Source organism: Hibiscus syriacus, unplaced genomic scaffold (genome assembly GCF_006381635.1).
Source record: "Hibiscus syriacus cultivar Baekdansim isolate YM2019G1 unplaced genomic scaffold, ASM638163v2 tig00110384_pilon, whole genome shotgun sequence".
NCBI classification, from domain to species: Eukaryota; Viridiplantae; Streptophyta; class Magnoliopsida; order Malvales; family Malvaceae; genus Hibiscus; species Hibiscus syriacus.
The window spans coordinates 8,298,915-8,326,123 of record NW_024062715.1 but is presented as its reverse complement, the minus strand read 5'-3'; the positions used below and the strand labels follow the sequence as shown (position 1 = coordinate 8,326,123).

General features: G+C 33.8%; 2 protein-coding genes across 2 annotated transcripts; both read right to left on the bottom strand.

Moving 5' to 3' along the window:
* Positions 1-3,944: 3,944 nt before the first annotated feature.
* Positions 3,945-5,192, bottom strand: LOC120122215 (protein MIZU-KUSSEI 1-like). Its single transcript, XM_039141412.1, has one exon. The coding sequence runs from the start codon at positions 5,008-5,010 to the stop codon at positions 4,216-4,218; it is 795 nt and encodes a 264-aa protein (XP_038997343.1). The 5' UTR covers positions 5,011-5,192; the 3' UTR covers positions 3,945-4,215.
* Positions 5,193-7,738: 2,546 nt separating this feature from the next.
* Positions 7,739-8,274, bottom strand: LOC120122142 (probable calcium-binding protein CML15). The gene has a single exon (XM_039141372.1). The coding sequence runs from the start codon at positions 8,219-8,221 to the stop codon at positions 7,739-7,741; it is 483 nt and encodes a 160-aa protein (XP_038997303.1). The 5' UTR covers positions 8,222-8,274.
* Positions 8,275-27,209: the final 18,935 nt, after the last annotated feature.

The following is a 27,209-nucleotide window of genomic DNA, read 5'->3' as shown; positions in this document are numbered from 1 at the left end:
ATTCTTTTGTCAGGAATTGGGAATGGATGCCCTTTGATTATTAGAATAAATAAAATAAATATTTGGCTGTTGATGACTTGGATGATTAGGGTTTAATCAAATTTATAGGGATCAATCCTCACAAATATGTGCACCAAAACCAATCATTGGGAATTTGGGACATCTTAATGAGACGAAATAGATCGTGAGCTACTCGAGATCGACTCGATCAAGGCTCGATAAATACTCGGATCGAATGGACTCGAGCTCGACTCGAGTTCTTAACGAGCCGAAATGAGCTACTCGATATTCGACTCGAAAAACTCGTGAGTAGCTCGAAAATATAATATATTAAGATTTTATTTAAAAAAAATATATATTAATATTTATGTATTGATTTTTTTTAAAAAAAATATAGTAGGATTTCACGTATTTAAGGTTCATGTTCGAGTTTGAGTTTGAGGCTTCAATCGAATTAATTTTAAGATTTTTTTTCATTTCAAGCCTTTTCGCTGCTCACGAGCTTCAGTTCAGGATTTCAAGTTCGAGTCGAGCTACTCACGAGCTCTATTTCAGAGTTTTCGAGTCGAGTCGAGTCAAGTTCAGCAATACTCAAACTCAACTCGACTCATTTACACCCCTATTCATCACTAATATTCCTATACCATGATTAATCACGTCAACAAGAATTAACGAAATTGTTGGTTAATGACATAAAACGTTGGTCAAATGATTATATATGATTCTTTTCATAGTTAGAGGACTACATTTATCCAAAAAAATAAGATGAGGATCACATTAATTTTTTTTAAAGTTCAGGGATCCCGTGTGCTTTTTTGCTAATATAAATATATTGTATGTAAGATTTAAGGAAAATTTTCTTCTTTACATTTTTTATAGAAAATAAAAGTTGGAGAATAGCAATAAAACAACGTTTTAAAAGAAGATATATAATAAATTTTAAACTAAAAAAATTATTTAGTTTGAACAACATTTTAAAAAAATTAAGCAACATTTAAAAAAAAAGTTATCTCACATTTTTTAAAAGCTAAACTAAAGGTAGGTTTACTCAAATAAACGACACCAAATTCAAAGCTTTAAAATATGTGTTTCAAAATTTTAACACTATGTTCTTATTTTTCTTTTTCACTAATTTTAATAAAGGTTCAATTTGACATTATTTTTAAAAATACGGTCAGATAATATTTTTGAAAAGTAATTTTGAACTATTTAGTTGAAAAGTAATTTTGAACTATTTAGTTTAAAAATTAGGTGTTTGTGATTGATGTTCAAAAGAAGTTTTCAAATGAATAAATGTCTATTTTAGACTTTTTTTTAATATAATGATATAAGTAAAGATAAATGAGTTATTTTTAATAATATTTTAAAAAATTAAAACAATAAAATTTTAACTTCAAGAAATCAATTTTCACTTCAAATTAAAAAGCATTTTTGATTTAAAAATTACATGTTTTGTATTAGTTTTTTGCTCAAAAAATACTTTAAACTCCAAAAATATATTTGAAATGATCGTAAAATAAGATCATAATTAAACAAACAAATTCATCCTCCATGATAAAAATAATAGGAGTAATGGAAATCAGTAGAAACTAGAAGCTTCATTTAAAATTAGGAGAGTCCCACTTCCTCTCCGGCAAAAGATTTCTCTAACGTGGGGACTTTTGATCAAGTTTTGGGTAAATTATGCATTTAGCACCTAAACTATCAGTTTTGGTTCATTTTAGTACCTAAACTTCCTATTTTTTTTCAAAATCATACCTAACGTTTAGTTTTCATTTCATTTTAGTATCCACCGTTAAAAACTTAAAGTATTTTAATACCTAAATTATCGGTTTTTGTCCGTTTTAGTATCTAAAATTTCAAAAATTTCAAAACTTAACGTTAAATTTTAATCGGGTACTAAAATGAAACAAAAACCTTAATTCTTAACGACTGGGATACAAAAATGAATAAAAACTAAACTTTACTTATGATTTTGAAAAAATTGAAAGTTTAGGTACTAAAAGCTAATAGTTTAGATACTAAACACATAATCTACCCTAAAGTTTTTTGCTTTTTTTCTGAATTTGGATTATTCAAATATTAATTAACAATACAAAATTTAGTCTAATTAAATTAGGGTAAAGTGCATAAATGGTCCCCCAACTACAAGATAATGCTTTGTTGAGTCCATTGACTATTAAAAGATACAAAATGGTATCCCAATTGTAGGGCGTTGTTTTGTTGACTCCTCTGACTATTAAAAGTTACAAAATGATCACTCATCTACTCATATGTTATAAACTCGTCATTTTTCGTTAAAAAAGTGACAGTCGCATGAGGTTGACGTTAACCTATTAACTGAGATATCATAAAATATGATTCTGAAATCGTTTGAGATTTATTTTATGGATGGATTCTCCGTTTATATTATGTCGTTGAGTCAATACTTAAAATATTATGTTGTCAAGCCAGAGCTTGAATTGAAAGCAGTAGTGGTGCTAGTAGACTTTAGTAAAAAATAATTTTATTATATCTCAATCAGCATGTTAACATTCATTGTAGATGATCATCAAATTTTAAATGGAAAAGGATGAGTTTGAAACATATGAATTGTTGAGTGATCGTTTTGTAACTTTTAATAGTCGGGAGACTCAATAAAAAAACTCTATAGTTGGGGAACCATTATGTAGTTTTTAATAGTAAAAGGTTGCAACAAAGCAGACCCCTATAGTCGATGGACCATTTATTTACTTTACTCTTTAAATTAAAACAAAGGGTAAATTACCTATTTAGTCACCCACCTATTACTTAGTTTTTGTTTTAGTCACTAAACTATTTTTTTTCATATCATACATAATATTTTGTTTTGGTTTTATTTTGATCATCTGTCATTAAAAAATTAATAGTGTTGTTGACGTGTCACCATAAGGTAATGTCACATAAGTTTTAAAAAATAAAAATACCACATCAACATCACAACTAATTTTTAAATGATGGTTGATCGAAATAGATTCAAAACATACGTTAGGTATGTTTTAAAAACAATTAGATGGCCAAAACATAAAATAATAATACGTGGGTGACTAAATAGGTAGTTTATCCTAAAATAATTTATAAAGATATAAAAAGATGCAAGATTTTATGTTAAGGGTGAACTTATAAAATTTTAAAGTAAATGAAACATATAAAATTTTAGCAGATGAAAATATATTAACCCTAAACCGAATTAACCGAACTAATTCAGTTCGATCGGTTAACCGAATTAATTCGGTTATTTGAACACCCCTACTCTTAATTCTTCCAAGAAGATATATAAATATTAATATAAAAATATAAATTTAAACATTTAAAAGAAAAATCAGTTGTTGACGTTGCTCCGACCATGTACGCCGCTTTACAAGTCATATAGTATCTTTAAGTTTAGGATAAACTATGCATTTGATTTTAAAATTTATTGCAAACAGTAACTGATTTTAATTAATTAATTAATCAATAAATTGAATATTAATTATTAATTTAAAAAATTATCAATTTTGATTCATTTTAGTATTTGATTTTTAATTTTTTTAAATAATATATTTTATTTAGTTTTCATTTTATTTTAATACCCATCGTTAAAAACTTAGTCCATTCAATATCTAAACTACCCGTTTTTATCTGTTTTAGTAACTAAACTTTTAATTTTTCAAAATTTAATGTCAAATTTTCAACTAGTTATTAAAATGAAATAAAAACTAAAATTTTTAACAACAAATATTAAAATGAAATATAAATTAAAATTTAAGTATAATTGTGAAAAATTAAAAGTTTAAATATTAAAATAGATCAAAATTAATAATTTAAGTATTAAATGTATAATTAAAAAAATAAAATGATGTTTTCAACTAAAAATAAAATGTACCACGAAAACAAAGATAGAGATGCAAAGATAATCATCATTTTTTTTTTGATCAGATAGATAATCATTGGATGCACTAAGCTCAATCTTCAACGTCTCATTATTTTGAAAAAGCATTGAAGAAGAAAACTATACATATATATTAATAATGTATGGCCCCTCCATCTAAACTAAAAGAATACAGAGAAACTAGAGTGCTCCATTTCCATGGCTGTAATGAATACAGAAAAGAAGAAGACAAAATATCAATCTGGTATACCCCTTCTTAAAACTGAAAAAGAAAAATACATCGAAAACGAAGTTTTGGTTTTAACTCAGAGCTTCCATGGCGACTTTCAGACTCTAAGCAAATAGATACTAAGTTCAGGAGCTCCATTGCTATCAGGATTCATCATATAGAATGCTTCAGAATCTCTAGATCCAACAATTCTCTCGAACTTAGCCCTCATGTACATAAGCTCACTGTCGCCGGCTCCACCTTCCGGTTCAGTCACCGGTAAAACCCCAGCTCCCATGGAGATAGGTTCGACCGCTTTCAAAATATTCCATTCTTTAGCCCCGCAGTCCCTCCTCGTTGCGAACCCACATTTCTTTCCATTACAGTAAGTTCTCCAAACCGGCTCTTCAAGTAATCTCACAGCTTTTTTATGACCATCTTCGTCTTCTTTGCGTTCTTTCTTATCGCATTCCAAAGCGATCCGTACCAACCCGGACGCCATTTCCCGAACCAGACCACTAATGGGGGTGGCGAGCTCAACGAGGAAAGCCGGCGGCGAATTGGGTTGTTTCTGAAAAGCGAAGTGAACATGGCCACGCCTGGAACCAAAAAGGGTGCCGACAACTCGAGGTCCAAGAGAACCACCACCAAACGGCGGGTTCGAACGGTGGTTCTTCCCGAAAGCCGTAAGAACAGCTCGAAGCCTTGCGGTGGCGACCGCCTGTAGCTTCTTCCTTGGTGTAGGAACATCAACACGTGTCTTAACTTCAACACTCCCCTGCTTCTTGTCTTGTTGTTGATTGGATTGCTGCTTGGAAGTTGAACCTTGTTCGACGCCATCGTCGTCTTGAGTTCCGACTTTTTTGGTCCAGTGGAAGTGTATTTTGGAGGTGTCTTGAGAGGTCTTCTCCATTAATGGATGGTAGTGAAAACGGAGAAAGCAAATGGGTTAGGGAAAGCCGACTGCTCCTCAGGTTTAAAAATGGTGTTGGAGAAAGAAGAGAGAAATGTGTTTCTTTATCGGCTGTGGGGTGAGGGCTCCATTGCCATTGCCTTGCCTTGGTGCAAGAGAAACCTGAGTGCTGACAAAAGATACATACACTGTCCCACCAGCAGAATAGATCATGGGATTCCATATAAATATGAATTCTATGTATGTGGATTTTATGTTTTACTTTGAGTTTTTGGGTTAAATAGTATTTATTATTATTATTTTAATATTTAAATAAGTTTTTATTTTGGTTAACGTTCAACTTTAGCATGCCATTTTACTTCAAATTTCATTAAAAGAAAATACGTAATATTTTAAAAATATATCACATGACAAATATATATATTAAGTTATAAAAAATGAAGATTTATAAAAAATAGTGAAAACCTAAAATATTAAAATATTATCAGTTTTAAACAAAAATATGAAAATTTTAAATATATATCAAGTTTTGACGATGTTGATATTGTGATTAGGTTGGTCATTGACTGTTCATTTTTTTTATAAAGGATAAACTCATGATTTTATATTAGATAATGAATTTATAAATTTTTAAGATGAGATAAAGTTATAAAATTTTAAGAAAAATGATATTAAATTTTTAATGAAAAATATAAAATAAATATCTAAAATATAATGATAACATGGTATAAATTCAGGGACAAAAATATATTTAAGCAGTTTTAGTATAAGAATATTGTTGGCAAGAAAAGAAAGGAAAAGAATACGAGGGGGGACAATATATGCGTTATTTCACTTTCTAGGTGGGGTGGGAGAGAAGATTTTACTTGACTGTTGGACTCTTTTGACTTCAATCCAAAAGCAGCAAAGTGGATTACCATCCACATGGCAGCCGAACAACCCAACACATCGCATATCCACCGCACCCTTTGCTTTTTTCACATCACTCCGACTTTTTATATCATTAATTAATTAATTTAAATAAAACATCACAAAAACCTGTATTAAAATAAATCTTTTAATTTAATTTATTTCATCGAAATTTAAATTTTCAATTTTATTTTAAATATAAAAAGGATATATATATGTAACCTATTATCATCTTATAGTCATACGGAAGATTAAAGCGGAATATTTAATGAAGTCAATTATTTGATGAATGATGCTGTGCGAGAGTAGAAGCTAGTTTGGGGGTGAATAGTCATCTTCAAAACGACACTTCATTGTCTATGGGAGGTGGGGACCCCTCACCTCACTTGCATCTGCATCGCCCAGTTTTGTATATGTATCGACGGCAATTGACGCGTCACTATCTCGTATGGGTCCCACTCCGACCACGTATCATCCTACGTGGCACCAGCTCTTTCTTCAGTCGATCGGGACTTCCAGTACAGCGATCGAGCCAGACATCTCATGTCGGATGCTCTGCCTGCCCCTCCTTACGTAACAATGCGTCTCTTCCTTTTTCCTTTTATATTGGTTGCAGTTTCGACAATTGCAGTACCATATAATTACTTTCTCATTTTTAATAATTAAATTATTTTTGTGAATACGATAAATGTAAACACAAAGCACGATGACTTGTCGGATTACTTTTAATTCTTTTCATAATGAAATTTAACTGGTTTTATAAGTACTATAAAGGGAACACACTTGATCCAAAAAAATACAGCGGGAGAAATAAATAAATAAATTAAAATATATGAAAAATATTAAAATATATTATAATATTAATAAAAAAATCAAAACTAAAATACGGTATTACAATAAGAAATAAATTATAATATTGGTAAACAACAGTAATAAAAAGATACTAAAATCGATTTTTTTGGGAATAAATTTCATAGCGCGGTGACCGTTAGTTTTGTGTGCAATTATTATTTTTAATTAATTGTTCTTCAATAGGATTGTAGTTGTCATTATTATTTTTATATCTTATTCAACATTATGTCCAATATTATTGGTATCAACATGTATTTTCAACATTAATGATCTTTGATCAATAATTTCACCACCAAATAAAAATTATGAAAATTTGTTGACGTGAGCACGGCTACGAACCATACATTATTTTTAGCAATCTTTTCGAGTTCGTTTGATCGAGACAAACTGTTTACATTTGAGAAGCTTCAAGAAACTTATTTGAATATCATGCTTCCATTCTTTCCTATTTGTAAGTGCTTATTTATAATGTTCATAGACACCATATGAAGAGTTTTACAAAGGATCCATTCTATCGGCTACGAACTATACATCATTGACAATGTATGTTATGATGTTTTAAGTAGAGTTATTAAAGACATATAAAAAAAAAAGTTTGATTTTTTCCTGATAAGTTAAGAGACGATGATGTTACATCGGTGAACCTTTTTTCAAATAGATTTAATTTATTCTCATAGAATACTAAATACAGTTTCTTTTTCGATAATTTGGTTATATAATTCGTGTTATTTAAAAACCTAAATCTAAGTTTCTAATTAAAAAAGATGATAAAAGAAAACCCTGGATATTTCATTTCTGGATCTAATATTTACAACTATGAATATACATTTCAGCTAGTCTGACAATAAAAGATGACGTGGAGCTCAACCCAATGAAGATAAGGCTAACGGCAAGAAGGGATGGAACAATATTATGGAACACTTAACAAGAAAATCTGTTCCTAGAAAGAAAAACTGAAATGTGGGGGTCATGATGCCAACGTAATGCCTAGAAATTCGAGGGTTGATTTTCCCATTGCAGCCGAGAATTCGCTGAAGCTGATCACACCATCCCCATCGAAATCTGCTTTTCTAATAATATCGGTTAACTCCGAATACGTCAACGGATGACCCAATTTGGCCATGCAACCCGCCAGCTCCGCCGCGGTGATGTATCCATTGCCATCCCGATCAAACATCTGAAACACCTCCGTCAACCGCTCTTGGTTGTTCAATATATCCTCGGTGAGTTCGGGCAATATACTGGCTAATTCATCGAACTCCACCGCACCGTTGCGGTTGGAGTCTATTCTATCTAACAAAACATGGATTTGATCGCCCGATGGCTTTAGCCCGATCGCTCTTAGCAGCGCCGCCAACTCTAGCATCGTCAAGCTGCCATCGGAATCCATGTCGAACCTCGCGAAAATCTCCCATAATTGACCCAGTTCATCTTCTCCTATTGCCGCCATTTTCAGCAAATCGAAACATGTGCACAGTAAGGGCAAAAAGAAATTGATGTTAATGAGTTAACGTTGGAACGTTGATATTGCAATGTCGGAGGCGGCTGTGGATGAAGAGATGGCCAAATTAAGGAGAAACCATGAAAGGGAATCGATGTCTTTTGTCTGTTATGATTTGGAGGTTTAAATTCGAGTTTGGAGTGCCATTAAAAATAGAAATTATCTTTTTGATGTTTTATTATTGATGTTCATAATTATCGATAATCAGTACTATTTTAAGAGAATGACATTAATTTTTTCTTTTGTTGTGTACAGCGGGAGGTTTAATTTAAACTGTTACAGTTTTTTCCTAACAGAGAGAATGACATTAATGAATTATTTATTCATTTTTTTCTCTTAAATATTATTATTTATATATAAGTTAGGATCCATTTATATAGTGTATTTTTTTAATTTTATATATTTTTTAGGATCATTGGATTGAGAGAATTAAAGGCTGATATTAACTCATTTTTTCAGTAAATATCTTCTCATTTTCTGCTATTAATCTCAGCATTTGATTCTCTCATCCAATGGTCATAAACAACTGTAAAAGCAACAATGTAATTGAATCCTATCATGTATATATTGGTTACTTTAACACCCTTAACTCATATACACCCCATGTACGAATCAATATGTCACATCATTCGTATAATACATTTACAATTCAAAATCAGTATAAATTTGTTTCTTTAAAAATTTCAAAACGCATATCTTTTTTTCAAAATTAATAATCACATAAAATTATAATTTAATATTTAAGTGTCAAAATCAAATATGATTTTAGAAAGTAACTAGATAATTATGTACTATTTAATATTATAAATGAAAATGCCTAAAACTATCTAATTTAAGATCAACCAATAATATTTAAAACATAATTTAATACTATATTATTCATTATATTACTAATAATACTTAAATTTATCTATACTTAAAATATTACGACCTAAATAAATTCTATATCATAGCAATTAAAATTCTAGAATATACGTGTCACTATAAATAAAAAGTAACTTTGTACTTTTGATGACACGTTCTATACTCTGTTCACTTGCTCGTACTTACGTGTGAAATAATCACATGTTAAATTTTCACTTAATGAGACATTCAGATAACTAATAAAATATTTCTATAATAAAGTATAAATAAACTTTGCAAATATAACTTTACTGTAAAACATAAAATCAAACCTGTATTGTTCTGATTCATTATTCTTGTACTGTTTCTTTTCCTATACTATTCATTTTCCTGTATTTTTTTGTACTGTGTCTTTTTTGTACTGTTCCTTTTTCTTTCATTTTATAGCCTAATGTATAAGAATGAGAATGTATGGCACGTGGGTCAGATAATGAGTGGGCGCGCTATATGCGATTTTACTGCCAGTAATAGATAACACTTTTAGTGCAAGCAGAAGTATATATACTGTAGAACACAACATCACTATACTAAATCAGAATCAGATATGAAAATTCCGATGTCAAAACATCATGAATTTCATAACGCACATATATGCCATACAATGTACATGGATGTACCAGATTTATAATCATTAATCAAATATCAGATATCACTTCACCTCATGACATGACATTTGTACCATTAACTCTCAAGTTACCTACAGTGGTCTTTTATTTAAAATCATACCATTCACATTTATTTAGAACACCCATATATACGAATGTAAATAAATTTCTTAAATTGTGTATTGAGTGGTTCATGCTCGAAATCATTCAAAACTATATAATAAAATATATTGTTTCTCATATAAAATCATGCACATAGAAAATATCATAATCTCATAAATAAAATCTATATTGGGCAATTTGTACCCAAAACATTCATAAATTGTGTGATAAAATAACTTATAAAATTATTGGGTAATCTATATCCAAAATTTTATTTGTAAATCATTTTTATAAAAATATAAAAATAATTTAAAATACGATATAAATTTGATACTTTTCAAAATGTTCGAGGTTGGTTCATCGCAAGTCGTCCTCATATCGTATATAAAACAAGTAAAATGCACTCACATGATGCCTCATTAGTGTACTTTACTCGTACTATTGTTTTCCCCCTCGAACTTTATCCTTTCTTTTTGCTCATTTTAGTCTCGATACCCTTAAATTAATTATACAACATATACAATTTCGACATATGTTAGTATCTTTACTAACATAATAACACGTATTCTTATAACGGTCTACCAATTCTTTTCACACAATCAATGCTAACTTCAACTCCTTTAATATACCATTTCAAGTCCTTGTAAATAATAATTCTTAACATAAATTACTCAACTTCTCACATTTCACATTTAACCATCTAAACTTTTTTAAATTCATCCAACATCTTGAAAACTTTCCAAAATGGTTCTTTGTTGTTTTAATTAAATTCAAACTACCACCATATTCAACCATTCTCACAACACTTTCAACTTATTACCTCAACATCACACTTTTCCATTTCACCATTGATTTTTCCGAAGACTTGAATAGTCCCTAAATTCATATAACTTTCCAATTTGATCCAATTTCGTCTTCTAACATTAACTTTTAGCATATTACTTAAGTTTCCAACATTGCATATTAATCCTATAATTTATCAACATGCAAAAAGTTCCATAACACTTATCAAAGTTTCAATTTGATCCAAAACACAATTCCAGCACATAGATTCATTCTTACACTCAATCTAAGTGTTGGAAAAAATTTGACAACTTTGGAGCTTTGAATGATAAATTGATCCAAACGTTATTGAGGAAAATATTGAACCAATTGTTTATTCGTAAATGTGCAGACGTACACGATGTGGGTAACATGAATGTCCGAATCGGTCTAGCTCTTTGTAAGGTTGCAAATATTTTAACCCAAATGTAAGATATTTTTTCAAATAGAGAATATCTTTTTAAATCCGTTTTGAAATTAAAAGGATAATTATTAAAAAGGTTCATTTGATCAAACAGTAATTTTGGAAATTACTTAATTGTTTGATTCTCATTAATGCTTCATTAGGTCAAAAGTTTCCAATTGTTCACAATGTGAACTCCTTATAAATCCGTGTTAACCTACTAGGTTAACACAATTGAAAACAAATCAAAACTATTCAAAAAATCATCTTCTATTTTTTTGGTGATAGATGAATGAATGATAGTTCCTGATCTCGAAAGTTGTGCTACTGTGCGCTGATCACCTAGTTGTTATATCCTGGAGATAGATGATCAAAGATCTCAAGCACCGAGGAGTGGTCGAAAATCTGTCTTAAAGAAACTGCGTAGATGCAGGCCTCCTCGGCTCCAATCGTTGATTCTATACTCGTTCTGATTATTAAATAGAATAATTTTTCTATGTTATTAATCAATTTTTATTCTTGTTTAATATACATGAATTTTGCGATGAGATTCTACCGAGGTGTTGTTCGTCTTTTGCCGTAATTTATTAATCACCATGGAAAGAATTTATGAATATGTTTCTTGGTTGTATTTGGTTTTGTTGCTACATACCAATTTTGGTTGCATGCGTTGAAGATGGTATGGCACAATTGTACAAATTAATGGAAAAAATCCGAGACGATTCAGAAATCTTAGAAAAATTCAGATATAAATTAAATTCGTTTTTCGGATTTATCATGTCGTTTTAACGGGTTTTCTTAATTTCAAAGTGGACAATCTATGTAATAGAAATTATCATTAAAGTAACATTAATTACTATGTTGAAACGTTCTTTCTGTTCGATAATAAAATCGAAAATAAGCGAGATTGATTTGAATCTGCGCAATGGTACATGACTTTTTTTGCAAATTGTTTTGCAAGCTCCCATATGAGCCAACTTATGTATATAAAATGCATGGTGATAGTGATGGTGACTAGCACATGGTGATTTGCCTTTTTGCAAATAAAGAATAAACGTAATTCTTTGGTTATGGAAAATTCTTTCTATGTTATGTTATTGTTGGGTAATATCATTATGGTAAGATTTCACCCATAAAAGTGCACGTGAGCTTTAATATATTATTGTTCATGATATTATTGTTATAGTATTATTATTATATAACCTTTGGCCTATTAATATGAAATATTAAATATGGCATGAATAAAGAATACATTGGTATTTATAATTATTATAAAATGTATAATAATTATGTTTGTGTTTTTGGAAACACTATAAATTTTATAATGTACTAAAAAGTTCTTTTGAAAAATTTTGTGGATACAAACGGATTTAAAGTTTAATCAAAGGTTTTTGATTATTGGTTGTCAAACGTAAAATCAAAGGATTAGTTTCTTTTGATTATTAAGTTGAAAAAAGTAAAATCAAATGAATGGTTCTTTGTGATTAATAGGTTGGTAAATTAAAGGATCATTTCCTTTTGATTTATGTTTGTTAAACAAAATCGAGTCGTTGTGATATATTTATTTCGAATTTAGTGTTACCAATCTCGTCAGTTAACAGAATACAAAGAAATAAATCATGATTATTTCATCGTAGAATCTTGCGTTGATTCTAACTTTGTAAGGGAAATATATTGTTGAATTATTTCCTTAAGAATCTTAAATGATTCAAAACTTGTAAGGAAAATAAATTGTTGAATTTATTAAGTTGAAAAAAGTAAAATCAAATGAATGGTCTTTGTGATTAATAGGTTGGTAAAATTAAAGGATCATTTCCTTTTGTTTATGTTGTTAAACAAAATCGAGTCGTTGTGATATTTATTTCGAATTTTAGTGTTACCAATCTCGTCAGTAACAGAATACAAAGAAATAATCACTGATTTATTTCATCGTAGAATCTTGCGTTGATTCTAACTTTGTAAGGGAAATATATTGTTGAATTTATTTCCTTAAGAATCTTAAATGATTCAAAACTTGTAAGGAAAATAAATTGTTTGAATTTATTTCTTTGAGAATCTTGAATGATTTTAACTTTGTAAGGAAAATAAATGTTGAATTTATTTCCTTGAGATCTTAAATGATTCTAACTTTGTTAGGGAAAATATTGTTGAATTTATTTTCTTGAAAATATGGAATGACTAACTTTGTAAGAAAATTAAATTATCAAATTATTTCTTGAGAATCGTAGATGATTCTATCATTTAAAAATAAATAAATTGTTAAATTTTATTTTCTTGAGAATCTTAAATGATTATTTTGTTAAAAGAAATAAATTGTTAAATTTATTTTCTAGGGAAACTTGAATAATGAAATAAATTGTTGAATTTATTTTTCTTATATGATTCTATCTGTAAAAGAAATAATCTCATATTATTTTTCTATTTGGAAAATGAAACAAATCGTTGAATTTAGTTTCTTGTTTTGTATAAGAAAATAAATCGTTAGATTTTTTTCCTATTTTGTAAAAGGAAATAAATCGTAGAATTTATTTTTCTGTTTTGTAAAAGGAAATAAATCGTATAATTTATTTCTCTACTTTGAAATTTCCTAAGAATCTTGTATATTTTTATATATAATTGTATAATTTATTTTCTGTTTTAAAAGGAAATAATCAGTAAATTATTTTCCTAAGATTGTATGATTATGATATGTAAAAGGAAATAAATGTTGGATTTATTTTCCAATGTGAAAAAGGGAAAAAATAATATAATTTAGTTTCCTGGTTTGTAAACGAAATAAACCGTTGAATTAGTTTTCTATTTTAAAAGGAAATAAATCGAAACAAATCGTGTAACAACCCGGATATTTTCAAAATAGCGACGGCGCGCTTGAGGAGGTGGAACAGTCAAAGATTCGGCCGAGGTGAAATCGAGCTCTCCGCCGTTCAAAAAATTTGAACCGATCTTTGTAAGTATCTCGAAATCGCTCAAAATAATATTTAGAAATTTTTTCGTAATTTTAGACCCCCGGAGGAGGCCTCACACGCGCCGCCGTAGGAGAGTGAGTGGCTGAAAACCGGTTTGGCCCAGTTTTGACCGGTCTGACCCGACCCGACCGACCCGACCCGACTCGACCGTGACCGTTGACTGTTGACCGGACCGTTGACCTCCTTTGACCAAACTTAAAATGGCTTTGACCGACCATTAAACGACCGTTAATATTTCCGAGTATACCTATTCTGATAGTTTTCGACGTCCCGAATCCGTTTCTGAAGTTTGTTTCGTCAAATTCAAACTCGAAGGCCTCCAAATCGACGGTCAAAGTGATTGACTTTGACCAAGAATTTAAATTTTCCAAAAGTCATACTTTATGTTTTTCGACGTCCTGATTCCGATTCCGCAATCCGTTTGGCCAAATTCAAACCCGAAATCCTCCAAATTAAGTTAAACCCTAAAAATACTTATACTTAAGAATTTTAGCTTTAAACAATTAAGTAGGATTTTGGGGCTGATAAATTATTATTGTTTGAAGGTACAAGAGACTCTCCGGATTGTTCGACAGCTCGACCCCCAGCTCTTCTAGATCAGTTAAACCACGTATGCCAGTATTCACCGTAAGACCCGTAAATTTTATGATTTTAAAGATTTATTTATGTTACCCATTAGTAATATAGTGTTACTATAAATTAGGTTCGAAAACTGTAGCAGAGCGTGGTGAAACCAGCAATCAGTAGATCTACTATTTGAACCTATTATCGAGGTATGTTCCCTAATTATTACTGAACTGTTTTATTGGTTTTAATATGAGACACTGAGTTCTTTGGTTACTGTTTTATTGATGCACCAATTTAATGTGATGATTTATGGAATTTGTGTCACGGTGCAATTGAACTTTTGGATTGAATTACAATAGTATAGCTCTGATCAAGCTAATAAACAGAATGGGCCTAATGTGACTCTTGGGGCCCCAAGATTAGGTTGGCTTCCCTTGCTGTGTGCTTAGGGTAAGTTATATGGACTTGGACTTACGGGCTTAAGGATACAAGCTATAAAGCTTATCCTTAGGTTGGCTTTCTTTTTGTTGTGTGCTTAGAGTAAGTTATATAGAAAATAGTTTTGGAAATTACTGATGGTGTACAAGAAAAGAGTTTAAACTATGATTTTCAAAAGTTAAACTCTTTTATAAATTTATGAGATTACTGGACTATGATTTGTTAAATGTACCTATTGTGATTTTAAGGTAATATTGGGACACACTGAGCCTAGCTCACCTTTCGAAAATGTTTCCCCCTTTTCAGATACTGTTGGTTAGATACATCGGTTCGAGCACTTGGAGGATCAACATATCTCTTGAAGTATATCTGATTGTAATGTTTTATCTTGCAAGTTGACTTTATTTTGGTGACATGGACCTTATTTAAAGTATTGTATTTTATGATGATGACACTTTGCTATTACTGTTTGGTTTATCATGATTTTGATTTTGAAGACCTGTTTTAAATTAATTTATTACTTATTGGTATTATATTTACAAGTTGGGTTTTGATAGTATAATTTATTTCATATATTTTATAATGTGATTTTACATTGATTGAATAACGGTTTCAGAAAATATCTTTAAGAATCATCTATTGATCCACTAGACTTAGTCGAAACGCATAGGCCGGGTCTAGGGGGTTACAAATCGTTTGATTAATTTTCATGGTTTGTAAAAAGAAATAAATCATTGATTTAATTCTTATTTTGTAAAAGGAAATAAATCGAAACAAATGTTTGATTTATTTTCATGTTTTATATAAAAAAATAATCGTTGTATTTGTTTTCATATATTGTAAAAAGGAAATAAATAGTTGGATTTAATTTCCTATTTGTAAAAGAAAATAAATCGAAATAAACTGTTTGATTTTATTTTTCTGCTTTGTAAAGGAAATAAATCGTTGGATTTTTTTTCTGTTTTGTAAAAGGAAATAAATCGTTGTATTTTTATTGTTTTGTAAAAGGAAATAAACCATTTGGTTTTTTTTGGGAATTTGTATGATTATTGTTTGTGAAAGAAAATAAATCACTGGATTTATTTTCATGATTTGTAAAAGAAAATAAATCGGTGGATTAAATTTATTTTCTTGGGAATCAAGTATGATTATTTTGAAAGAAATGAATAAATCGTTAAATTTATATCTTTCAAACCTCGATATGTTTGTAAAGTGAGATCTTGAAAGTAAATTTATTTTTGGAAATTGAATTCATATCATAATAATGGATTTACCTTATCTACTTTTACAAATAAGAATGAATAAATATTTATTACCTTCATTTGTGATAGAGAAAAGTATTGTTATATATTTGTTGAATAGAAAAAGGTGAAGCAATAGAGAAATCTATTCTCTGTAAATTCACAGTTGAAAACCAACTTAATAAAATCATTAAGATGGTAAAATGATAATGGTGGTCAATAAATTGAACCATTGATTGGTCAATACTGTGCACAACTTGATATTATTCATAAAGTGACACCATCATAGGGTAACAAAGCAGAAGAATTAATGAACGCAATGTTAAGAAGTCGGGTTATCACAGAATATATGGAGGGAAGATGTTTTTCAGCTAATTACCTATCAATAAAGATAAGTCTAGATGTTCAACGAATGGTTGAATAAAGATATTGTTATTATGACAAACCTATAAAAAGCAATTATGAGAGAAGTGGATATCTCAGATATGCCCAAGAGTATGAATTGTATTATCCCAAGATCATCTTCTTGGAATGATACTCTCACGCCAGTGAATATCTAATGTTCAAGATATCAAAGGCACAAGTGAATATGTTTCACATTGGGAAGAGGAGTCATGTCATAGAAATCCTCGAGAAAACGGTTATAACCAAATCCAAAATGGAATAAGCGTTTATAGCTCTAGACAAGTCTAGAGAATAAGTGAATGACTTTAGAATTTCTTGAAGGGTATTCTTGAATGACCAAAGTTTGTGCCCACAATATTCTTATATTGGTAAAGCACAAAAATTTATGTATAATGGTAAGTTAAGATATATACATCATTAACATAATACCTTAAACAATTGATCTCAAATAGAGTTATCAATGTTGACTTTGTAAGATCAAAGAATAACATCACAGATTCACTAATTGAAGGGTTAATATTGAGATCAAATTGAGAAAACATCGAAAGGTATAAGATTAAAACCTATAAAATGAAAGGCTTTATGCAAAAAAAACCTACCTTGTTGACTGGAGATCCCAAGAACTAGGTTCAAAGGGACTACCTAATTGCATAAACTGTATGCGGTCACTTTCAGGGGTTTATTATCCCAAGTCTATCTCATGATGTAAACAGTGATCAAATTGGTATAGGCTAAGCAAAAATTTTAATGACCATTATGTGCTTCGAAGAGTCGAGCAATATAAATCACCTATGTGAGAGTAAAGTGGGGTCGCTTCAAGGAGACTATTGGGCATAGTTCTTTCAAACTCTTACAGAACCAAGCGACGTCCATGGCTTTAGGGACATACATATCCGCTCGATATGAGTACTATAAATGGGTGTGGATATATGTGCAAGTATATACAATCGAACAAGTAATACAGTGATAAGTTGAGTATCGTCTCCACAGGGATTGGAGGAAATCAAATAAGTTTGTCAAAACACTTTACTCTATCACCTAAGTAAAGTTAGTGATGATATATACAAATGATAATGTTGTGGTAAAATGGATTGTGTTTAGTGCAAACAGATGGGAATGTCAAGGTAAAATGAAATGTAAATATACGAGTTGATTAATAGGACTTTGTCTTTCTCACACGACAAGCTACTATGGAAGTGAGTGATAGTAGTCACTAAGGAAAATCTAAGTCTACTTCTCCTAATGGTCTTTCTCCTATGCCTAGTCTGCCCGACAGAGTCTACTAATGTACCCTATGCTATCTCTAGTAGGGGACTCGACAAATTACAGATGCCCTGGCAAAACCGATTGGCGTAAACCCTGCAGTGATCCTATTGGTCCAGATAACATGATATATCTCGGTAATACCTTTTTACATGACCATTAACATCTAACCTATCGCTCATGCACAACTCCTTTTAGTCGAATTAAATTCTAGCCTTATCTCTAAGGTGAATTAGGCCTAGTACTATCCAGAACCCCATGTTCATGTAGTTTCTCCATAGTTTCTCTCAAACACTAAGGATGTGTTATCTTGGTATTCTCTCGAACCCAAAGAATCTCCTAAGGAATGGCTACTCTCATAGCTCATACAACCTTAAGGCACTAAGTCTCATAAACAAAACAGATTAGAGTATGGAAAAAATAACCATTCTTGAAATAAAACTTAAACATCCAAGTGAACTCCTACCAAATAGGATTAGTTCATGGTGAGGGTCGAAATAAGCAAGCACAAAGTAAGATTATCCGTTCCTTACAACCCAAATAACAAAATATGAAAGAAAAAAAACTAAGGAAATGAGGAGAAGCCTTCGACGTGCACTGCCAAAGCATCCCTCGGCCGCCACAAACTACTCCCAGCAAACTAGCTCTTCTCGGATGCCTAGAACGCCACTCCCTCAGGCTTTATACGGAGAAATGCCATGGCAATTAGGTTTATTGAGAAAAGGAGAGACATTCTCTCTCTAACTTTTAAGCTCAAATTAGCATAAAACCAAAGTCTTCTTCAATGTAGTTTCATCCTCTATTTATAAGGGAAAATTAACACAAGGACTTGGTGTTGAAATTCTAGAAAACTCCAAACCATGCTTAAATCACGTGGGTATCGGTCAGAGCATAGTAGTGATCCAGCATGGGTTGTCGAGAGAGTACCCGGCATAATCCCGCTGCAGAAGACCAAGGACAAGAAGGATCTGCAGAGCAGGCGGCGTGGTCAACAGGATCGACTGTAGCTGCGCCGACCCTCCAGGTGGATCTTCGAGGTAGATTTCTCGGGCAGAGCTCTTGGAGAGTAGGAGACAGTTGGCTTAAAAAATATCTTCTCGTACTTTATATACTTTCGAAATGCCAGTCCAACTTGGCATTTTCGTTTTACTTAGCAGTCTCCATATATCACGACATTTACTTTCCTCTTTTCCTTGCTCTCAATTCCTGCACATCATCAAACAAACACCTTTCCTAAAAGGCAGCACTGCTTTAAAAATAAATGCCATGGAAACTGAAATCCACCACATACAACTAAATCTTCTAAATGCATCTACATGGTCCTAAATGAGCTCTTAAACATTCAATAACTTAAGTGAAAATGTCCCAAAATGTGACATTTTTACGGAGTTATCACACCCCCAAACTTGAGCTATTGCTTGTCCTCAAGCAATGGATAGTAGTAAGCAAGACAAATATACCATGACAAGTTCAGAAGCAAAATAGTCTTATGGGATAAAATTTCAGCCCTCAGCACATATGGCTTCAACATACTAGACTAGGTTTGAGAATTCAAGTACTGCCCCCTAGAACAAGATTCTTTGTGGTGTATGCGTGTTTGTATCCAATCCATGCTTAACAAACTTAAAAATTTTCTACGCAAACTTTCTTAAATTGCCATAACATTTATAAATTTTACTCCCACCATGCTTTCTTTTCTTTAATTAATTCTGCTACAAGGGGAGTCAACCTATCACACCTACCATCCCACACTCTAGGTGAAATGGAGCATACCTTTCACCCCGAGCTAGTCAGGAGAGTCATCCCGTGACATCTTTCATCCACTTATATGCCATGGCATAGCAGAGTGTCCCTCTACAAATATGTTGAGACATTTATTCTCAATGTCATTTCCATTTTTAGAAAAGCATAAAGGAGTTTTCATCATTCAAAGTTTTATGCCACGGCATTTAGAATTCTCTTATAAAAAATTTCTAAGTTTCTCAAGTATGAAAAACATACAATCGTGTGTTCAAGGATTTCAAAGAAACAAGTCCTAAAGTTAGTTCTATTATCTTCAACCAGCCATGTACATTCAATCCTAGCCATCAAGAATTCATCATCGGGCATCCTTAACTAATTCTAGAAAACTATTCAAACATTTACTAATGTCATGACATATTAATTTACTACTACTATCATGCAATGATGTGAGAACCCTACTTCCCCTAAACTTGAGAGAAGCATTATCCCCAATGTTTACTAAAACTAAGGAAATGAAACTACATGTAATGAATGCAATGCAAGGTACCTTGACTTAAAGCGGGTGGTGGTGCAGCAGTCGCGCGACGAGTGCGCTTTCTCAATTTGGCGGGCTGGAGTGTTCTGACTCAGAAGCTGGTGCAGCCGGAGGAGTACTAGGACCTTCTGGGACAGTTGAGAGCTGGGACTCCTCATGCTTAGATGCATTCTTCAGGCGGCGTCGGCTCCTACGTAAAGGAGCTTGTTGTGGCATCTCATATTGTGACTCATCCGTTAACTCGGTGAGTTGTGGTATTTCGGGGTGCTCTTCTTCCATTGGCGCGACATGTTGCGACATATCAAGATGTTCTACCACCAGGGGTTCAACAACTTGTAGGGATTCTGGGAGATGTGCGAGTTGGAGGTTGGCTTCTCGATCTGCATCAGGTGACAAAGCATGGACTAGATCAGGGTCAACTGGCTCTTATGTAGTAGTGGACTGGTGACTTTCTTCACGGGGTGATTGATGAGCGTCGGTAGTATCAGGGGGTACTTCTGCAGATGTCTCGACATCCTCGTTTGGTGGCACGAGTGTTTCAGGGAAGATAAGAATGATGAAGTTTGTATGCGGGAGAAACTCTAAGAAGGTGTTGCTGAAAAACTCATCCTGTCGCTTAGCGTAGGTAAAAATGTCATCATTTTGTCGGACAGCTGCCCGACTTGCTCTTGAGTACGCTTTATGGCTTGCTCCAAGGCATTTGATTTTACCCTGGCATATGGAGATGCTGCAGCGCAAGATGTGGTCGTCTCTTTTTCCTTCCCTTTGGCTTCTTTGTAACCCAACAACATAGGGATTTTAGCCTTGGTAATTCCAGCAATACCTGGTAAAATCTCATCAAACTGTTCTTCAGGCACCTTCTTTTTACGGCATAAGGCAGTGATGAAGATTTAGAAATACCAGGGCACTTGTAGCTCGCTTTAGGCATAATGGGCTTGCTCTACAATTATTTTCCCTACGTCAATGGGCTCCCCGAATATGATTGAGTGTAGTAAAAATATTCGTTGGTAGGACACGGTGGTGTTGTAGGAAGTGGACAGAAGTTTGTGCTTCATGAAATGGTTCCACAACTTCACTTACGGGAGTAGCCTCTCCCGATCCACGGTCCTGCGGCTCAGTTGCTGACCGTATCATTGGGTGTCGGGAAGACAAAGGTCTTCTAGAATGCCTTGGTATGTTTCGTTGTCTGCTTCTTGCGTGAAGGTGTGACGGTCTTCAGCAACCTGCAATTTAAAGTATCGATTAATGGCAGTAGGAGTAAATCAAATAGAAATACTGCGAACCATAACGACATGCTGGTTTGGCTCGGTGATGTTTGAATAAAACTCCTTCACTATCGACGCGTTGACGGTGGCGAGATGTTTAGAAAATTTTTGCCACTTATGTTTGTTAACCACGTCGAGCACATCACTTTTTAGGGCGGCATCCTCCTCCACGGAGAAGACAAATCCCAACTCGAAAAAGACTTGTCTGTTTTTTATGGTTTGGAACCGATCACGGGTGGCATCATCCACAAAACGTGGTGGTACAGAAGAAGATGGTCATGATTGCACCATCGTTAAAAGTTAAAACAATGACAGAATGAGAAAGCTTAAAGCTTTGGGTGATTATAGTGGTTTCAGTCAAGGAGGGAAGAAGAAGATGAAGAGAATAGAGTAAAAGTTAAAGTGAAAAAAGAAGAATAGTATAAGAAAAAAAGAGAGATTTTCTTGTGGGGGATATTAAATGAAATGGTGGGGTATAGGTGGGAAGAAAACAAAAAGAAAGAGTAAAAAATTAAAACCCTAAAGTAAAAGCAACTTTGAAAAAGTTTGAAAAGTTTCCCTCATTTTACTATTCATATACTGCCAAAAGTGCACAAGCTTCCACCATACGCCTCACGTGCTATCCATGTGGGGTATACCTTGCAATTAAAATACAATAAAAATAATTAATTAAAAAGAAGAAATACTAAATAATGGAAAAGAAAAATTTATTTATGCACAGGAGTAAGTTTAAAATATTATGGCATCCTCAAGATACTGGGCCAGTATCAACGTCATGCAAGAGAAGTGCCGACTTGTCACGCAATGGTGGGACTCCCTGGTAAACCTTCAGTTGCTGGACATTGAATTTAAAGATGGACCCATCGTCCATGTTTTTATATCAGTAGCGCTGTGCAGGTAAACATGGTGGACTTCGAATGGTCCCAACTACTGTTACTTTCATTTGCCCGGGAAGAGTTTGAGCTTAGAGTTAAACAGTAGTACTTGTTGGCCCACATGAAAATACCGTAGCAAAAGCATTTTGTCGTGCCACTTCTTAGTCTTTTCCTTGTAGAGTTTGGCATTTTCATATGCTTGCGCTCGAAACTCCTCTATTTCATTCAGATCGAGCAGTCGTTTTTCCCCAGCAAGTTGCATATCAAAGTTTAGTTTCTTGATTGCCTAGTACGCCCTATGTTCTAACTCAACTGGAACATGACAGGCTTTTCCATATACCATCTTGAAGGGCAACATTGCTAAAGGTGTTTCGAATGCCGTCCTATAGGCCCAGAGCGCTTCATCGGTGTTGGGGACCAATCTTTCTTTCGAGGCTTCACCACATTCTCAAGGATTTGCTTGACTTCTCGATTGGACACCTCAACTTACCCATTTGTTTGAGGGTGATATGTTGTGGTAATTTTATGCCGCACTTCGTATTTCTGCAATGCCTTGGCAATTAGCTTGTTATCAAAGTGGGTGCCCTTGTCATTGATAATGGCCCTTGGTACTCCAAATCGAGTGAAGATGTTATTGTGAAGAAACTTTAGCACCGTCTTTGAGTCATTCCTTGGTGTGGTAATCGCTTAAACCCACTTAGACACATAGTCCACCGTGAGCAAGATGTATAAATCTCCAAAGGAAGATGGGAACAGTCCCATGAAATCAATGCCCCATATATCAAATATCTCTATCTCCTAAATATTTTACAGCGACATATCATGTCGTCTGGAAATGTTCCCAGTATACTGGCATCTGTCGCAAGCCTTGCAAAATTTGTGGGCATCCTTAAATAGCGATGGCCAGTAGAAGCTTGATTGAAGGACCTTTTCAGTAGTCCTCGCACCTCCAAAATGCCCTCCACAGGTTGCTGTGTGGCAATGGTATAAGATATCGCGTTACTCCTCTTCAGGGACACACTATCGAATCATTTGATCGGCACATTACTTGAACAAGTACGTATCGTCCCAAAAATAGAACTTGGCATCATGCAGAAGTTGCAGAAACTTCTTTTTGCTATGGTTGTTTAGTTCATAAGGAAGAACACCACTAACAAGAAAATTAACAAGGTCAGCGTACCACGGAATTGCCGTGGCATATAATATTTTCTCATCATGAAATTCTTCCTTAATATAAAAAATATCATGGCATTCTAAAATGTTTTCTAGCCTAGACAAATGATCTGCAACCTGGTTCTCAATACCTTTCCTATCGATTACCTCTAAGTCAAACTCTTGCAGCAGTAATATCCACCTAATAAGTCTAAGCTTGGCATCTTTCTTGTTCACTAAGTATTTTATAGCTGAATGGTCAGTGTGACTATGACTTTAGTGCCTATCAAGTATGGCCTAAACTTGTCAAATGCAAATACCACAACAAGTAATCTTTCTCAGTGGTGGTGTAATTCATTTGTGCCTCAATCAAGGTACGACTAGCATAATAAATAACATGAAAGATTTTACCTCTACGCTGCCCAAGCACAGATCCCACAACAAAATCACTTACATCACACATTAGCTCAAACGGTGTCGTCCAATCTGGGGGAACCATGATCGGTGCAGAGATAAGTCTCTTCTTCAGCTCTTTGAATGCGTCATGGCATTTCTAATCGAACACGAATGGCTGGTTTTGTTGCAGCAGGGTGTACAAGGGCTTGGATATTGTGGAGAAGTCCTTGATGAATCGTCTATAAAATCCAGCATGTCCTAGGAAACTCTAAATGCACTTGATAGAAGTTGGTGGGGGTAGCTTCTCGATCACCTCAATCTTGGCCTTGTCTACCTCAATGTCCTTCGCAGAATTTTTGTGGCCTAGAACAATGCCTTCGGTTACCATGAAGTGGCATTTTTCCCAGTTTAGCATGAGATCGACCTCCTTGCATCTCTTCAGTACATTTTCCAATTTGTCGAGGCATTTTTGAAAGTCATCTCCAGAAACAGAAAAATCGTCGCTAAAAATTTCTAGAAAATCCTCAACCATGTCTGAAAATATGGCTTGCATGCAGCGCTGAAAAGTTATCGGGGCATTAAAGAGCCCAAAAGGCATTCTTCGAAAAACATACATACCATAGGGATACGTGAATGTTATTTTTCTTGGTCCTCTGGTGCGATGGCAATCTGATTATACCCTGAGTATCCGTCCAAGAAATAATAAAATGTCTTGCTAGCAAGTCGATCTAGTATTTGATCGATGAATGGAAAAGGGAAGTGATCCTTCTTGGTGGCCTTGTTGAGCTTGCGGTAATCCATGCATATTCTCCACCCGGTGAATGTGCATGTAGGTAACAACTCGTTGTCTTCACTTGTCACCACGGCCGTGCCTCCCTTATTTGGCACGCATTGAACGAGACTCACTCAAGAACTATCTGAAATGGGGTAAATTACTCCAGCATCAAGCCATTTGAGAATCTCTTTCATCACAACTTGCTTCATGATTGGGTTTAATCTTCGCTGTGGCTCTATGGATTTGCCATGGCATTCCTCCAGCATGATCTTGTATATATAGATAGTTGGACTTATTCCCTTCAGATCTGTCATCGTCCATTCTAACGCTTTCCTATGCTGTGACAAAACACTTAACAAACTAGATTCTTGGTTAGGAGTAAGGGCAGAGGAAATAATCACTGGCAAAGTTTCGTTACTACCCATATAAGCATATTTAAGATGCTTTGGCAAATTTTTAAGTTCTAGGGTAGGAGCATGATGTAATGAGGGCTTAGGGGGAACAAACTCTTCAAAGTTAAGAGATTCAAACCGCGTACCTAGGCTAGCTTTGAGAAAGCTAGCTTGTTGCTCCTCGGTAGAAAAATCATCAGGCTCTCCGTCCTTTAAGTCTTCGAATAACATTTCATCAGGTCCTATCTGAATGAAATTGTCCTGGAAAAATTGATATGCTTCTTTCGTGATTATTGTATCCACTTCTAAAATACTTTGGCATTCTTTAGAATCATCCATGTACTTGAGAGATCAGAAGACATTCACAGTGATATATTGATCGACCACTCGCATGGTCAGCTCGCCCCTCTCGTAGTCGATGAGAATACAATCGGTAGCTAGGAAGGGTATCCCCAACATGATGGGTGCGGTGGCGTTAACCTCACAGTCCAGAATCAAAAAATCCACAGGAAAAACAAATTTGTCAACCCACACGATGACATCTTCAATTCGCCCTTCAAGACGCACATATGAACGATCAACTAATTGCAAAATGATAGATGTGGGTCTCGCATTCCCTATCCCAAGCTTCACAAAAATTGACTTAGGCATCAAGTTCACACTTGAGCCAAGGTCACATAGTGTCTTCCTAACAAATTTGTCTCCTATCAAACATGGGATGATAAAACTACTAGGATCATGTCTCTTTGGTGGCAACTTACTTAATGAAGAGCAAAATTCTTTTTCCGTGGCAATTGTCTCGTATTGCTCCACTTTTCTCTTCTTGGTAACAATTTCCTTGAGAAACTTAGCATATGTTGGCATTTGTTCCATAGCCTCCAAAAAGGAACATTAATTTGAAGTTGACTCAGAATGTCAACAAACTTTCTAAATTGAATATCCTCGTTATGCTTCTTCAATCTTTGCAAAAAAGGAGGTGGTGGTCTGGCTTCCTGTACTGATGGAGTGCGAAAAGAAGTTGCCTTGGCATTTTTATTTGCCCCCTCAGTTTCTTTACTTGACGAACCCTCAGCCTTGTCCACTTCCTCCAGTGCTTCTTTCAGCACTTCTTACTCATTTTGCACAATTACTGGGGGTGAATCATCCTTTGGTATTCCCCTAAACTTATCTTCAACATTAATTTGTGTACCACTTCGAAGAGTTAGCACACTACAATTTTCCTTGCCATGAGTTTTGGTGACTTCAGTGTCACTCGACAAATGTCTTGGTCTACGTTCTTGTAATGCCGTAGTAATTTGACCAACTTGACTGCCCTTAATGACGAACTATGGCTCTGAAGCATGGCTCCTTGATTTTTGATGGAGGTCACATGGTTTTGTAGTATTGTCTTTGTTGTTGCTATGAACTCTTGCATTATGGTTTCCAAAGAACTGGTGTTTGATGAATATGGCCCTCCCTTGTTGGAATTATGCCTTGGCATATTCTATTGATAATTCTGGGAGGCATTGAAATTTTGTTGCCGAGCTGGTTGATGAGCAATGTTGGTTCCTTGATTTCCCCATGAAAAGTTTAGATGTTGACGCCATCCAGGATTATATGTGTTGGAATAGGGGTTGTTGTTGCCTCGATTGAAGTTGCCTACAAAGTTGATAGATTCTTGATTGGTCGGGCAGTCACTCTCATTGTGATTGTCGTGACATAATAAACATGCTGAATGGGCTATCTTCACTTCTCTCACCTCACTAGGCCTTTGCAAATTCTTCATATTAGTGATAGCAGCAAGTTGGGCAGACACCGAATCTTTAGAATCTAGCTCGAAAGCTCCATGTGTTTTACGCCCAAGTCCAAGCCTTGTGGATGAAAATGACAATCGTTGGTGGCAATCTTATCCAGAATGTCAAATGCCTCTGTTGGTGATTTGTCAAGTAACGTCCCATTTGTCGAGGCATCTAGCATCATCCTTGTGGGTACGTTTACTCCATTATAGAACATCACCACTTGTGTCCAATCTTGAAAACCATGATTTGAGCACTTGCGAAGCAATGCCTTGTATAGATCCCAACATTCATATATCGACTCGTCATCAGCT

Coding starts and splice junctions, on each gene's coding strand:
- LOC120122142 (XM_039141372.1), bottom strand. CDS start 8,221: ATGGCGGCAATAGGAGAAGATGAACTGGGTCAATTATGGGAGATTTTC.
- LOC120122215 (XM_039141412.1), bottom strand. CDS start 5,010: ATGGAGAAGACCTCTCAAGACACCTCCAAAATACACTTCCACTGGACC.